Here is an 11,780-nt window from a genome sequence, read left to right as displayed (position 1 = left end):
CATTACTGATGTTAACGCCTGAGTACATATTTAACGACCGATATCTGACCTCTGGGAATTCTTCTAAATTTAATTCGCACCATCGCTTCACTTAACCTCCATAGAGAGCCTGCTATGGAGGCTACGTTTCGCCATGGTGCGAACTAAATTTAGAAGAATTCCCAGAGGTCAGATATCGGTCGTTTTATATGTACTCAGGCGTTAACATCAGTAATGTTACATGCTTTCTAAAATTATGACTTCGTATACGTGCGATGACTTGGTCTGTAGCTTATCAAACCCTTTTTAAAGCAACAAAAGATAGCTTCATTTCTTCACCTGAATCTGTACAGTGAAATAGATAATATTCCCACCTGTGAGACGGAATTGGAGACAACGCTAGAGACTTACCAGCTTGCAGTGTTGACTTGAATGTGTCAAACTCTGTCTGCAAGGGCTGTCTAACCGGTTTAAGTAACAGGACACGCCTATGTGAATTTACATTACTGTCCAAACAGAGGTTAGGCTCCGGCTGTTTTTTTAGTCGTTTTTATCGGGCTTTCTATTTTGTCCTGTTTCTTGTAGTCCGCGAGCCAGTTAGGTTTCGACAATACAAGATACAAAACAAAGTAGAAAGCCTGATAAAAACGTTAAAAAACAGCCTGAGCCTAACCTCTGCTTGGAGAATTGATTTACATGGTTGAACCCTATTGAGGAGGTTCGTCGCCTCAAAATTTATAGCAGGGTGCACAAGCAATTGACAATGTTGAACTTCAGGATACAACCTACAAAATCTCTAAAAATCACCCTATTTTCTTTAAAGTCACATTTATTTGACCCCCAGCGGAGGCCATGGAACTGCAGCCGACGCACACGCGGAAGCTGTCTGTCTGGTTAACCTGTCACGTCTATGACTTGTCAAGGATCTACAGCTTCTTGTAAGCGACTGATGATGAATTACATGACATGTCATAGGTCAAGCTCGTTATACTGCAACGTTTCTGCTGTATTCACTTGAGATTACACCCTCGTTCTGTTTGAAATGTTCCTCTCTCACGGCGCGTTTTTGTGTGTGTGAATCCGCCGAGTGGTACGATCCATTTTTCAGCGGGCGAGGGGGTGGGTGGGGTAGACTTCATGTTAAAGTTAATCCGGTGCTTGGGAAAGTTGACAAAACTAATGACTCAAGTCTTCCCAAAACTGACATTATGTTGAAGGCAGAGTAGCTCGGATTCATGTGCATGTATACAAATATACCATCTTAGGGCAGGGCGCATCTTAGGGCGGCCCCCGTTATACAAATACCAAACACCCTATTAGCCACGTTCAAGCAGATCCTACTGTGGCCAAAGATAGTATAAAAGCTGACAGAGGAGTGAAGCCGGCCTAGGGGTGTGTTTGGCCACCAATAGACTAATATACACAGGGGGGGGGGGTCATTAACCCTTTACTGAAAGAAACAAAGTGGAACTGTATGTCTAGCGCAGTACGTACATTCTTATGTTCATATTTTTAGGCGTTATCATGGGGTTTCTGTATTATTTCTGAAAAGATTTACAATAAAAGATAAACATATCTAAAACAAATATATTATGAATATGATTATTTTTTTAATCAGTCTCAGGGTCTGCAAGAAACCACTACAACCGCATTGTACAGTATATTTATAAACTACAGCATGAAAACGGTATGTTACTCTGAGGACTTGCGTGCTGTAAAGTAGATATATCTAGTATGTATAACATGTATCTGCAAGTACATGTATCGTCTTGTATATTTATAAACTACAGCATGAAAACACCATGTTACTCTGTGGACTTGCGTGCAGCAAGGTAGATGTAACTAGTGCCGTCCCAGTTCATGCTCTCGGTGCTCCTAAAGAACAGAATATCGTCCTCCACATCTGTGAATCCGCTGTTCCTGACAGCCTGCCGGATATAGGGCGCGTCCAGTGTGATGAGAGGATAGGAGACTCTCCCGTCGGTGTAGGCGTTTCTTAATCTAGTACATTCTATAGAAACATGTGTTCACTGAATTCAAGCTCATTGCAAATTTCACATAAAGGACTCTAAACATTTCCAGAAAAACATTTTATATTCCACTTGCTAAGCAAGTACATGTATCTGTAGTACATTTATATTTGTATATTTGTAAACTAACAGCATGAAAACGGCATGCTAATCTGCGGACTTGCGTGCTGTGAGGTAGATGTAACTAGTGCCGTCCCAGTTCATGCCCTCGGTACTCCTAAAGAACAGAATATCGTCCTGCACATCCGTGAATCCGCTGTTCCTGACAGCCTGCCGGATATGAGGCGCGTCCAGTGTGATGAGAGGGTAGGAGACTCTCCCGTCGGTGTAGGCGTTTCTTAATCTAGTACATTCTATAGAAACATGTGTGCACTGTATTCAAGATCATTGCAAATCTCACATAAAGGACTGTTAACATTTCCAGAAAAAATGTTATATTCCACTTGCTAAGCAAGTACATGTATCTGCAAGTACATGTATCGTCTTGTATATACATAAGCTACAGCAAGAAAACGGCATGTTACTCTGCGCACTTGCGTGCAGTGAGGTAGATATAACTAGTGCCGTCCCAGTTCATGCCCTCGGTGCTCCTAAAGCACAGAATATCGTCCTGCACATCCTGAAAACCGCTGTTCCTGACAGCCTGCCGGACATAAGGTGCGTCCAGTGTGATGAGAGGGTAGGAGACTCTCCCGTCGGTGTAGGCGTTTCTTAATCTAGTACATTCTATAGAAACATGTGTGCACTGTATTCAAGATCATTGCAAATTTCACATAAAGGACTGTTAACAATTCCAGAAAAAATCTTATATTCCACTTGCTAAGCAAGTACATGTATCTGCAAGCACATGTATCGTCTTGTACATTTGTAAACTACAGCACGAAAACGGCATGCTAATCTGCGGACTTGCGTGCAGTGAGGTAGATGTAACTAGATCCATCCCATTTCATGCCCTCGGTACTCCTAAAGAACAGAATATTGTCCTCCACATCCTTAAAACCGCTGTTCCTGACAGCCTGCCGGACATAAGGCACGTCCAGTGTGATGAGAGGGTAGGAGACTCTCCCGTCGGTGTAGGCGTTTCTTAATCTAGTACATTCTATAGAAACATGTGTTCACTGAATTCAAGCTCATTGCAAATTTCACATAAAGGACTATTAACATTTCCTGAAAAAATATTATATTCCACTTGCTAAGCAAGTACATGTATCTGCAAGTACATGTATCGTCTTGTATATACATAAGCTACAGCACGAAAACGGCATGTTACTCTGCGCACTTGCGTGCAGTGAGGTAGATATAACTAGTGCCGTCCCAGTTCATGCCCTCGGTACTCCTAAAGAACAGAATATCGTCCTCTACATCCGTGAATCCGCTGTTCCTGACAGCCTGTCGGATATAGGGCGCGTCTAGTGTGATGAGCGGGTAGGAGACTCTCCCGTCGGTGTAGCGAGTCGCCTCCAGGTCACAGACCAGGATCAGGGTCCCGCCTGGCTTCACGAGGGAACACAGCTTGGACAAGATCTCGTCGAAATCAGCCCTGAAGAGAAAATACCAGTGAAAGTTGAAAGTAAAAGTAATATCGATCCAGTTTAGCTTACTATCAAGCTATTAATCGTGACAGAGAAGACAGACGCTATGTTATGTACAGTATTTACAGGTTCAATTTACCGGGAATTCGATAGTTTTTCACCTACCTGTCTTTCCCTACTGTACTCAAAAGGAACATGCTGCTGACTACGTCATACGGCCCGCCGTCGAACGTCCCGAGCGGTCTCTCTTCTCTGACGTCACAGAAAACTACATGCTGGATGGCGTTACGCAGCGCCACCTGCCGGGCCTCCCAGTCTCTGCAGATAAAGTCAGAAACAAGGTGGCGTGTCATATCCATCGAAAATTCGAACATACTCTGTGCACGCTGAGTGCGGCTCGATCGAATACCTCATTCGGACGTTGGATCATTGCTGTTGTAACAGTGTTCAAGGGCACTACATTTTCTCAACGTTAGACGCATTTCGCATCAAAACATGTGTTTTCTCAGGTGGGTACGACATAAATAAAATGCATTCAGTCTCAGTCCCCGCCGTCACGCGGGTCGGATCGCCCTTCGGCCTTCCGGCGATACATACCACATACATTTATCTAAGATCCATCGATTTATCCATTCAGCAAATTAAAGCTCCAGCAGCTAAGGAAGACTCACCTGTCCCCCTCCAGTCCGCACACATATTTGATGAAAGGGGCCCAGTCGAACGCGTCTTCCTCTCCGCGAACCCACTTCTCAACTTCCTCCCTGTTTTCCTGAGAAAGTTGAGCCAAAACCAAAGATAAAACATATAATTTGTTTCTATAATTCTGGTAGGTTCTTTATCGTGCTCGAGATGTGGATCTCCTTAAAGCCGACGCTCAAGAGTGAAGTGAGCAAAGTCATTACTTTGTTAATATCTGTAGTCCCTTGCATGTGGCACTTTTGTAAATTATAATCAAAGCAGTAGTAGGATTTGCTATGAAGACTAGCTTGATAGCTTTGCTACTAACCTGACAGTACTCCGCACATGTGATGTTAGGAAAGTAGCGGGCGGCAGAGATCAGATTGTGGATGGCAGGCCCGGTCCCAACATCCAACAGCCGCTTACCAGACAGCTTACCTGCAATGTATAGAACAGTCAGAATGTATTAAGCCATGTTGATTTGATTGTACGGATGATTTTCGCGCGCGCATTAATATTTGACTGTTTCCAAAAAAAAGTTTTCAACCGTTCTGTCTTACGCTTTGTATTGCTGTGACCATAGACCGATCTTGAAGCCACGCCCCTATTCGATCATGGTTCTATTTCGAACGGAGGTGTTCGAAATCGAACATGTGATACTATCAACATCAAGGAGGGGGGACGATACCGACTTCCATCCGACTTTGACCTGCTGACTTTGACACACAATCATTAGTTGCCTTGAAGAAGACATGTAACGTTACATGAGAATTGGTAGACAGAGACTTCAATATGTTTTTCTTGCGTTTGAGACAGTTGAAATCTTCCATATTAAGAACTACTAGTAATGCTAATCTATCCGCAGGGTAACCATATATCCGTTGTCTTTGAAAATTGTTGTCTTTAAAAATTGGGTACTAGTATTCGTGGGTTTTAAGTAACACTCAGTGGTTTTGAAACCACCGTACTTCGACTTATCGATATCCTCAAATACACGGTTTTTTAAAACAACGGACATAGGTTACTCGGCGGATATAGGTGAAGTAGCGTATACTTCGGACAGAGCGTCTTACCCCCCGCGAAGTTGTCCTTGAGGTTGTTGAGCAGCCACGGCAGCCAGTCCTCGTGGGAGTCAGGTACCCCGTCAGGCCCCACGCGGTAATTACTCTTCAAGTAGGTCTTAGCGCTGAACTTGTCATACAGCGGGGGTTCTGTCTGTCAGTGGACGAAAAAACATCAAGTGACTTTAGAACCATTCTTTTGACTTCTCAACATACATTTTTAGGAAAGCTATATAACAGTAACGCAGTAGGTAGAGTGTCACTCCTAAGGAAGATAGATAAAGAAACAATGTCTAATAGTCCCTACCAGATTAAGGGCTAGGCCACATTTCCAAACCGGGGCCTGGCATGTTTTAAGAAGAGAAAAATCAACATGTACAGCTATACACAAATCATGCCCTCGGATCTTAGTTTGACATTTTGTGTATTTTGATGCCTTTTATGGTATTCTTTTTGCTCCCAGCATTAGTACACTGGCTATAGGGAGAATGTTTTTACAGGAGACTTTGGCCACCATAGGGGTTGACTAGCGACACGTGGGGAAGTTTCACCTTCGCGTGGACTGACTGACTGACTGCACATTGATGTTATCGTAGAATATAACGTTACTCAGAACAAAAGAACTCTGTAACAGATCTGATTCAACTTACAGAATGATGAATGGACATTATTGCACGACATTTGTACATGGTACAATGTAAGGCAACAGTAATAAATCAATTTACACATTGACACTAGTCTGACAGAGACAGAGGCTGCCATTACCGTATAAGACTTTTTAACCATAGCTGACGCTGTAGGGCTATTATGTATTAGGACTTTACCATGGCCATTGTCAATAATGACCGAAGGGGCCATATCATTAATGTTACTCAAAAGAAAAGACCTCTTCAACAGATCTGAGTCAGCTTACAGATGGGGCAGAGACTGACATTATGGTATAGGATTGTTTAACCATAGCTGATGCTGTAGGGCGGATATCTATTAGGACTTTACCATACCATGACCATGGTCAATACTGACCGAATGGGGCCATATTATTAACGTTACTCATGTTAATCCTTAACGTACAAACCTGTTCATCAGATGCCATAGTCTCGCGATAGGTGGACGTGAACGCACTGTCTTACTCTGTGGAACACCCTGGGTCGGGTTTACTTCAGCAAACAGGCCCCAATCGCTGGACTTGTGATAGCTTAAGATGTCAGTCGTTGCAGGCGTTGGTAAAGGATGATGAGAGAACTGGGCAGACTGGGATATCCGATATCCAGTGATACGGAAATCCTGTGACCTATTTGCAGATAAGGTTCGACCCCCTTCGCTTCAGCCACACGATGTCAATGACCGAACACGTCCCAGTTCTGCACTGACCTACTTTCGTGAATGGAGGATGTATATTTAGTAGACAGAGGGCACGGCGAGATCGGGGCTTTGACGGGTTGATAATATACAACGGAATGATGTCAGGCTTGTGTGGTGGTCGGTTACTAGGCTAGGATGCCTGTTGCTAGTTGTTACATAGTCAGTGCCGTGTCCATCAAAGTTAGAATGGCATGCTTACCACGAACTATTTTGTTTCAGCTCAACGACCTCTACTGGCAATGACCCATTTCTGTATTGTCCTAACTGCAAAGGACTGACGAGCCACAGCAGGTTTGGCCAGTGGCACAGCAAGCTTAAAACAATGACCTCTTGTTGACTGGTGCTTTACCCTCATTAAAGAGGCATTCTGGTTGTAAGCTCTCCCTGACTAGTGACAAATTTGAATACTTAAATCATGTCCCCTCCATCTTTTCTAACTTTTGAATAAAACTACAACTAAAATCGAACTTTCTTGCCAGTGGTAACGCCAGAGATATCAACATCGGTTATTTACAAGTTACGGTGACACATCCTTCAATCTCGAGAGATGATCGTTACACTCGTACTGCTACATTATATGGGTAATCAGTGTATGTTCACCTACTCTTTGACCTTGGGTCATACATCGTCATCAACATGGCCGCCGCCGAAACCCACGCCAGCGGAGTTCGTCCTCGTTCCTACCAAAACGAGAGCTATCTGCACGGGTTTCTTGGAACTGTGGGTGACTTACAGAAGGCTGGGGTACTGCAGGATGTCGTCCTTGAAGTCGATGGCCGGCGGTTTCCCTGCCATCGGCTTGTTCTGTCCGCGGCCAGCCCCTACTTCAGAGCCATGTTTACAAGTGACATGGCGGAAAGTCGTCAGAAGACGGTTGTTTTACAGGTAGGGTTGGTGTGATGTGTGGTTAGAATAGAGTGAGACAGGGAATTTTGAAGTTTGCGTTACGTATCACAGAGAACAAGTAAAATTGTTGTGATTCATTGTTTAACTAAGTTTGATCGCGACAAAAGTCACAGTTTCAAACCTTCTGATAGTTTTGGTGTTGCTGTTGTCCTTATTCATGACGTCTATTATTTTAGCTAGACGTGGTCTCTTGGTTCAGTATCGAGTCAAAAGTCTATGTTGATGTTTAGCTTTTGGTGCCTGAGTTTCGAGGCTATGCCCCCTGCAGTTCCAAACCTTTTTGTTTTTGAGGCTACCAAATCGTGCCTAATTATGCGTCTGCCAGTACTGTTATACACAACAAAGGAATTGACTGCAAGACTGTGCCTTACACTTGTATGCGAGAAGTCACAATTCGGGTTTATCGATAACAAACGTTTACTAGTATTCAAACTTAAAGTCTTTGGCCCCACCAGCTCATCTGAGCAGAGTAAGAGGTCGGTTGTTCAGTGTTAGAGCTGGAAGGGACCGGAACTTCTTGCAGCAGCTTGTATTTGACTCTGAAATTTTGAAATTCATCCTAAATTTAGACAAGATTTTACAAACGTGGGAGAGTAAAGTGTACATCACATAAGATTTGGTGGAGACCAGGATTCTTGAGTCAATTCAAGACCATCATCATATAACGGAACAGCTTTTTGTTTTATTTTCCTGCTATATGTAAGGCCATATTGATTTGATTATATGGATGACATCCGCAAAGGCATGAATTTTTGTTTGTTTGAAATTAAACATACTGAAAATTGTACAAAGCAGCCATAAAGTGAGCACACATATATACCATGAATTTAAAAATAAAGTTAAATGTAATGTTATACTAATATCATGGAACACTAACGTCAATGCCAAGGTCAAAGAAGACTTTGTGAAAATCTTTTCTTCTGTATGCAATACTCTGTGTGTTTAGTCATTTCTTTACCCTTCCTAACTTAGATTTCATGCTCAGCACAACTTTTTTTGAGCCATTTTTTTTTTACTCGCTCTCTCGCATCAGTTTTGGTGTTCTCAGAGGATGTCATCCATATACAAGTACAGATCGACATGGGCTAATGTTCTAAATGTTACAACGTTGTAATATCATATTTCCCTGCAGGGTTTAAAGATGGGTGTGTTTGAGGAGATCCTGAGTTATATCTACTCGGGAACCCTCCATGTGTCCCTGGACAAAGTGCAGCCCCTGTACCAGGCAGCCGACCTCCTCCAACTGGACTATGTGAGAGACACCTGCAGCAGCTACATGGCCATGAACGTGGAGCGCTTCACCTGTGTGGACCTGTACAAGTTTGCTTGTCTCTTTTCTGCAGACATTGTCCGGAAAGCTTGTCTCCAGTTGATCCATAGAAACTTCGTTGAGGTGGGTGTGATATTTTGATAGTAGGTCACTCCAAATTTATGACCTTCCTTTCATATTGTCAATGGTCGTTGGAATCTGAAATTCTAGCAGAATGAGTTTGTTTGTTTCGTTTGATCCTTTATTTATTCATGAAAGCTCAAATCAGCCTGCAGGCCACTTTTCATTGAGGTCTTGAGGGAAGAGGCAAGGGATAAGCAAAGTATATAACAGAGATACAATTTACATTGTTTTTACATCGCTATTTTAAAGCATGTCATCTACCAATTTAAATTCATAACCCTCATAATTGTCCTCAGAATAATATAAAAGAAAAGAACCCAATTTCAATGCCATGTATGTACATGTACTCTGCACCTCCACAGGTTGCCTCCAGCAAGGAGTTCTGCAGCCTGAGTGTGAATCAGCTGACTGAGATCATCAGCCACAATGAGCTGGATGTTAAAGAGGAGACAAAAGTGTGGGAGGCTGTGGTGAGATGGGTGCAGCACAGCAGGGAGAACAGGTGGGTGTCAGTGTTCTTCTGCTGGTACATATGTTACTTTTAACATGAAATAAACTTACAGTAAGATTAAGAAGCTAATGAGATACCAGGGTATCGGCTAAGTCTGCTCCTTCCCTGTACCCTACAGACTGCAGCACCTACCCAGCATCCTCCCTCACATCCGCTTCAACCTGCTGACTCCGTATAACATGGTGGCCATCTTGGACCACCCCCTGATCAGGGAGGATCCTGGGAAGTCTGCCATCAGGAACGTGGTAAAGGAGACCTCCAACGTTAACATGAAGAGGAGGGTCGGGATGGACACGCTGGACATGGCTCTGCTTTTTGCTTCTAGGTGTGTAGAAAGCCCCTATGACCACTGTGATCATGGGTCTGTCTAGTGAGTCCTGAATGAGAGAGTGACTGACTGACTGACTGACTGACTGACTGACTGACTGTGTAGATAAAACGCACAAGACTTTTTGCCTTATCAACCAGTGTCAGTAATAAGTATATTTTCTTTCACTGATGGCATATGTTGTGACAGGTGCAGTTTTGGTCTCCCCTTCCTGAAGAGAAAAGAATACTGCATTATTTTTCTCTCTGCCTCGCCTGTAAATTGCTGCATATGCAGAAAATGGCAGATGTAATTTGTTTAATGTTATTTTTTCCTACAAACATTCAAAGGGATCTGTTTGGAGTATCCGACCTCCCACTGGTGTTTTATTGTCTTATCGTCATGTAAACAACATAAGGCTTGACTCAGTGAAAACTTCATAGAAATGACTATAAACTCAACTCTTTTTTGCTCTTCGTATTGTCTTGGGCCAGTTATCCCTCAAATGCGTGTATGCTGTAGATATAATGTGGTCATTTTCTAATCGGTCCAAGATCCGGTCTAATGATTTTTTTCAGGTCAATATGTTTGACTGGTCCAACAAGAAAAAAAAGGTTTCTGGACCAACTAGTACAGCAAACAGTACCCATCCGTTCTTACCAACTTAGAACATTACAAAATTCTGCTTTCTCCTCCTAATGTGAAGTACAGTCAAAGCTAGTGCGTGTGAAATTACCATAAAGTTTGCCTGATGACTTACTGTGTATTGTCCTCCCCACAGAACAAAAGAGATGCTGTGGATGAACCCAGGGGAAGGGAAGTACATCAAGTGTCACTATGACATATCTACAATTACAGGAGCAGTTACCAGTGACAATGACATCTACGTTCTGGCTGACGATTCACGAAAAAAGTGTGCCCTGTTTAAGTACAACCATGTCGCGAACAAATGGGAACGTAAGTCTTCGTTAAGAAGGGAACTCGTGGACAATGAAGATGTATTTGACTTCCTTATTGAAATCGATGGACAGCTTTTTTACCTCATGTTGACATCGTCAGTGGTGGTGTTGAAAAAGTACAACCAGCACACAAACAAGTGGCGCAACTGTTCCACTCCTCAGCATGATGGGTGGTTGAACCGGTGTCTTGCAGTGTCCTGCAATCAGCACATCTATCTCTTTACAGATAAACCGGCAGAACTACTAGTACATTGTTATGATCCAAAGACAGACCAGTGGTGCAGGAAAGCTTACTCAGACTACATTCCTGACGTCTATAACGCTGTCGCCATTGGAACAGAGATCTTCTGCACAGATATGGACTTTGAAAAGACACTGGTGTATGACACAGTTGCAGACAAATGGCATGAGCTTCCGGGGTGGCAGTACACGGACCAAGGAATCGAAAACGTCACTCTCTTTGCAATCCAAGACAGACTGCATGCAGTGGTAGAAGGCTTGATGGACTCAAGTTCAGGCGGGAGCAGAGTAGTCGAGCGGGCGTTCCTGTATGACAGGAGTGAAGGTGTATGGAAAGCGTTGTCTGAACTGCCTGGAAGTCACTGGTTCATGTGTGTTCCGATGTTCCCAGTAGCTCGTATGTACCTGCCGTATCTGAACACAAAGGGTGCAGCAAACACACAAGGCGCACAGAGTGAATAGTGGTACCACTACAGCTCTTAAAGATATGGTGGATGCTACCATTGAAGTCCAAATTATTTTCCAGTCTTTTAATTCTTTACCAAGGCAGATAGAGATTTAGAGATCTGTATTGCAGTACCCCCAGGTTTGCACAGCTTAGATATGCCAGAATAATTTATACTGAGAGACATTGCATTTGAGATCTCTTTACACATTTTTTTTATGTCACAGATGTTTGTGACCCGGCAAAATATATATGCTAGTTAATATGAGGTAATGCCTAGCCCTGGCAGAGACAGCCTTTTCTGTGACAACAGTGAGTCATGAAACTTTCGTCATGGTTTGATTTTCATGGTTTTTGTTGTGGCCTTCCCACTGCAA

General features: G+C 43.2%; 1 protein-coding gene across 1 annotated transcript; it reads right to left on the bottom strand.

The window, feature by feature from the left end:
• Positions 1–1,952: 1,952 nt before the first annotated feature.
• Positions 1,953–3,955, bottom strand: LOC118425090. The gene is made up of 3 exons (XM_035833909.1): positions 3,951–3,955; positions 3,707–3,859; positions 1,953–3,549 (listed from the first exon to the last, which is right to left on the bottom strand). The coding sequence occupies exons 1-3, from the start codon at positions 3,953–3,955 to the stop codon at positions 3,276–3,278; spliced, it is 432 nt and encodes a 143-aa protein (XP_035689802.1). The 3' UTR covers positions 1,953–3,275.
• Positions 3,956–11,780: the final 7,825 nt, after the last annotated feature.

This window comes from Branchiostoma floridae, chromosome 10 (assembly GCF_000003815.2).
Source record: "Branchiostoma floridae strain S238N-H82 chromosome 10, Bfl_VNyyK, whole genome shotgun sequence".
Taxonomy (NCBI): Eukaryota; Metazoa; Chordata; class Leptocardii; order Amphioxiformes; family Branchiostomatidae; genus Branchiostoma; species Branchiostoma floridae.
Note: the sequence above shows the minus strand (reverse complement) of the source record. Positions and strands in the feature narration are given on the sequence as shown.

Coding starts and splice junctions, on each gene's coding strand:
- LOC118425090 (XM_035833909.1), bottom strand. Junction 3,550..3,706: donor AGTACAGTAGGGAAAGACAG/GTAGGTGAAAAA, acceptor TTTTCTCTTCAG/GGCTGATTTCGACGAGATCT.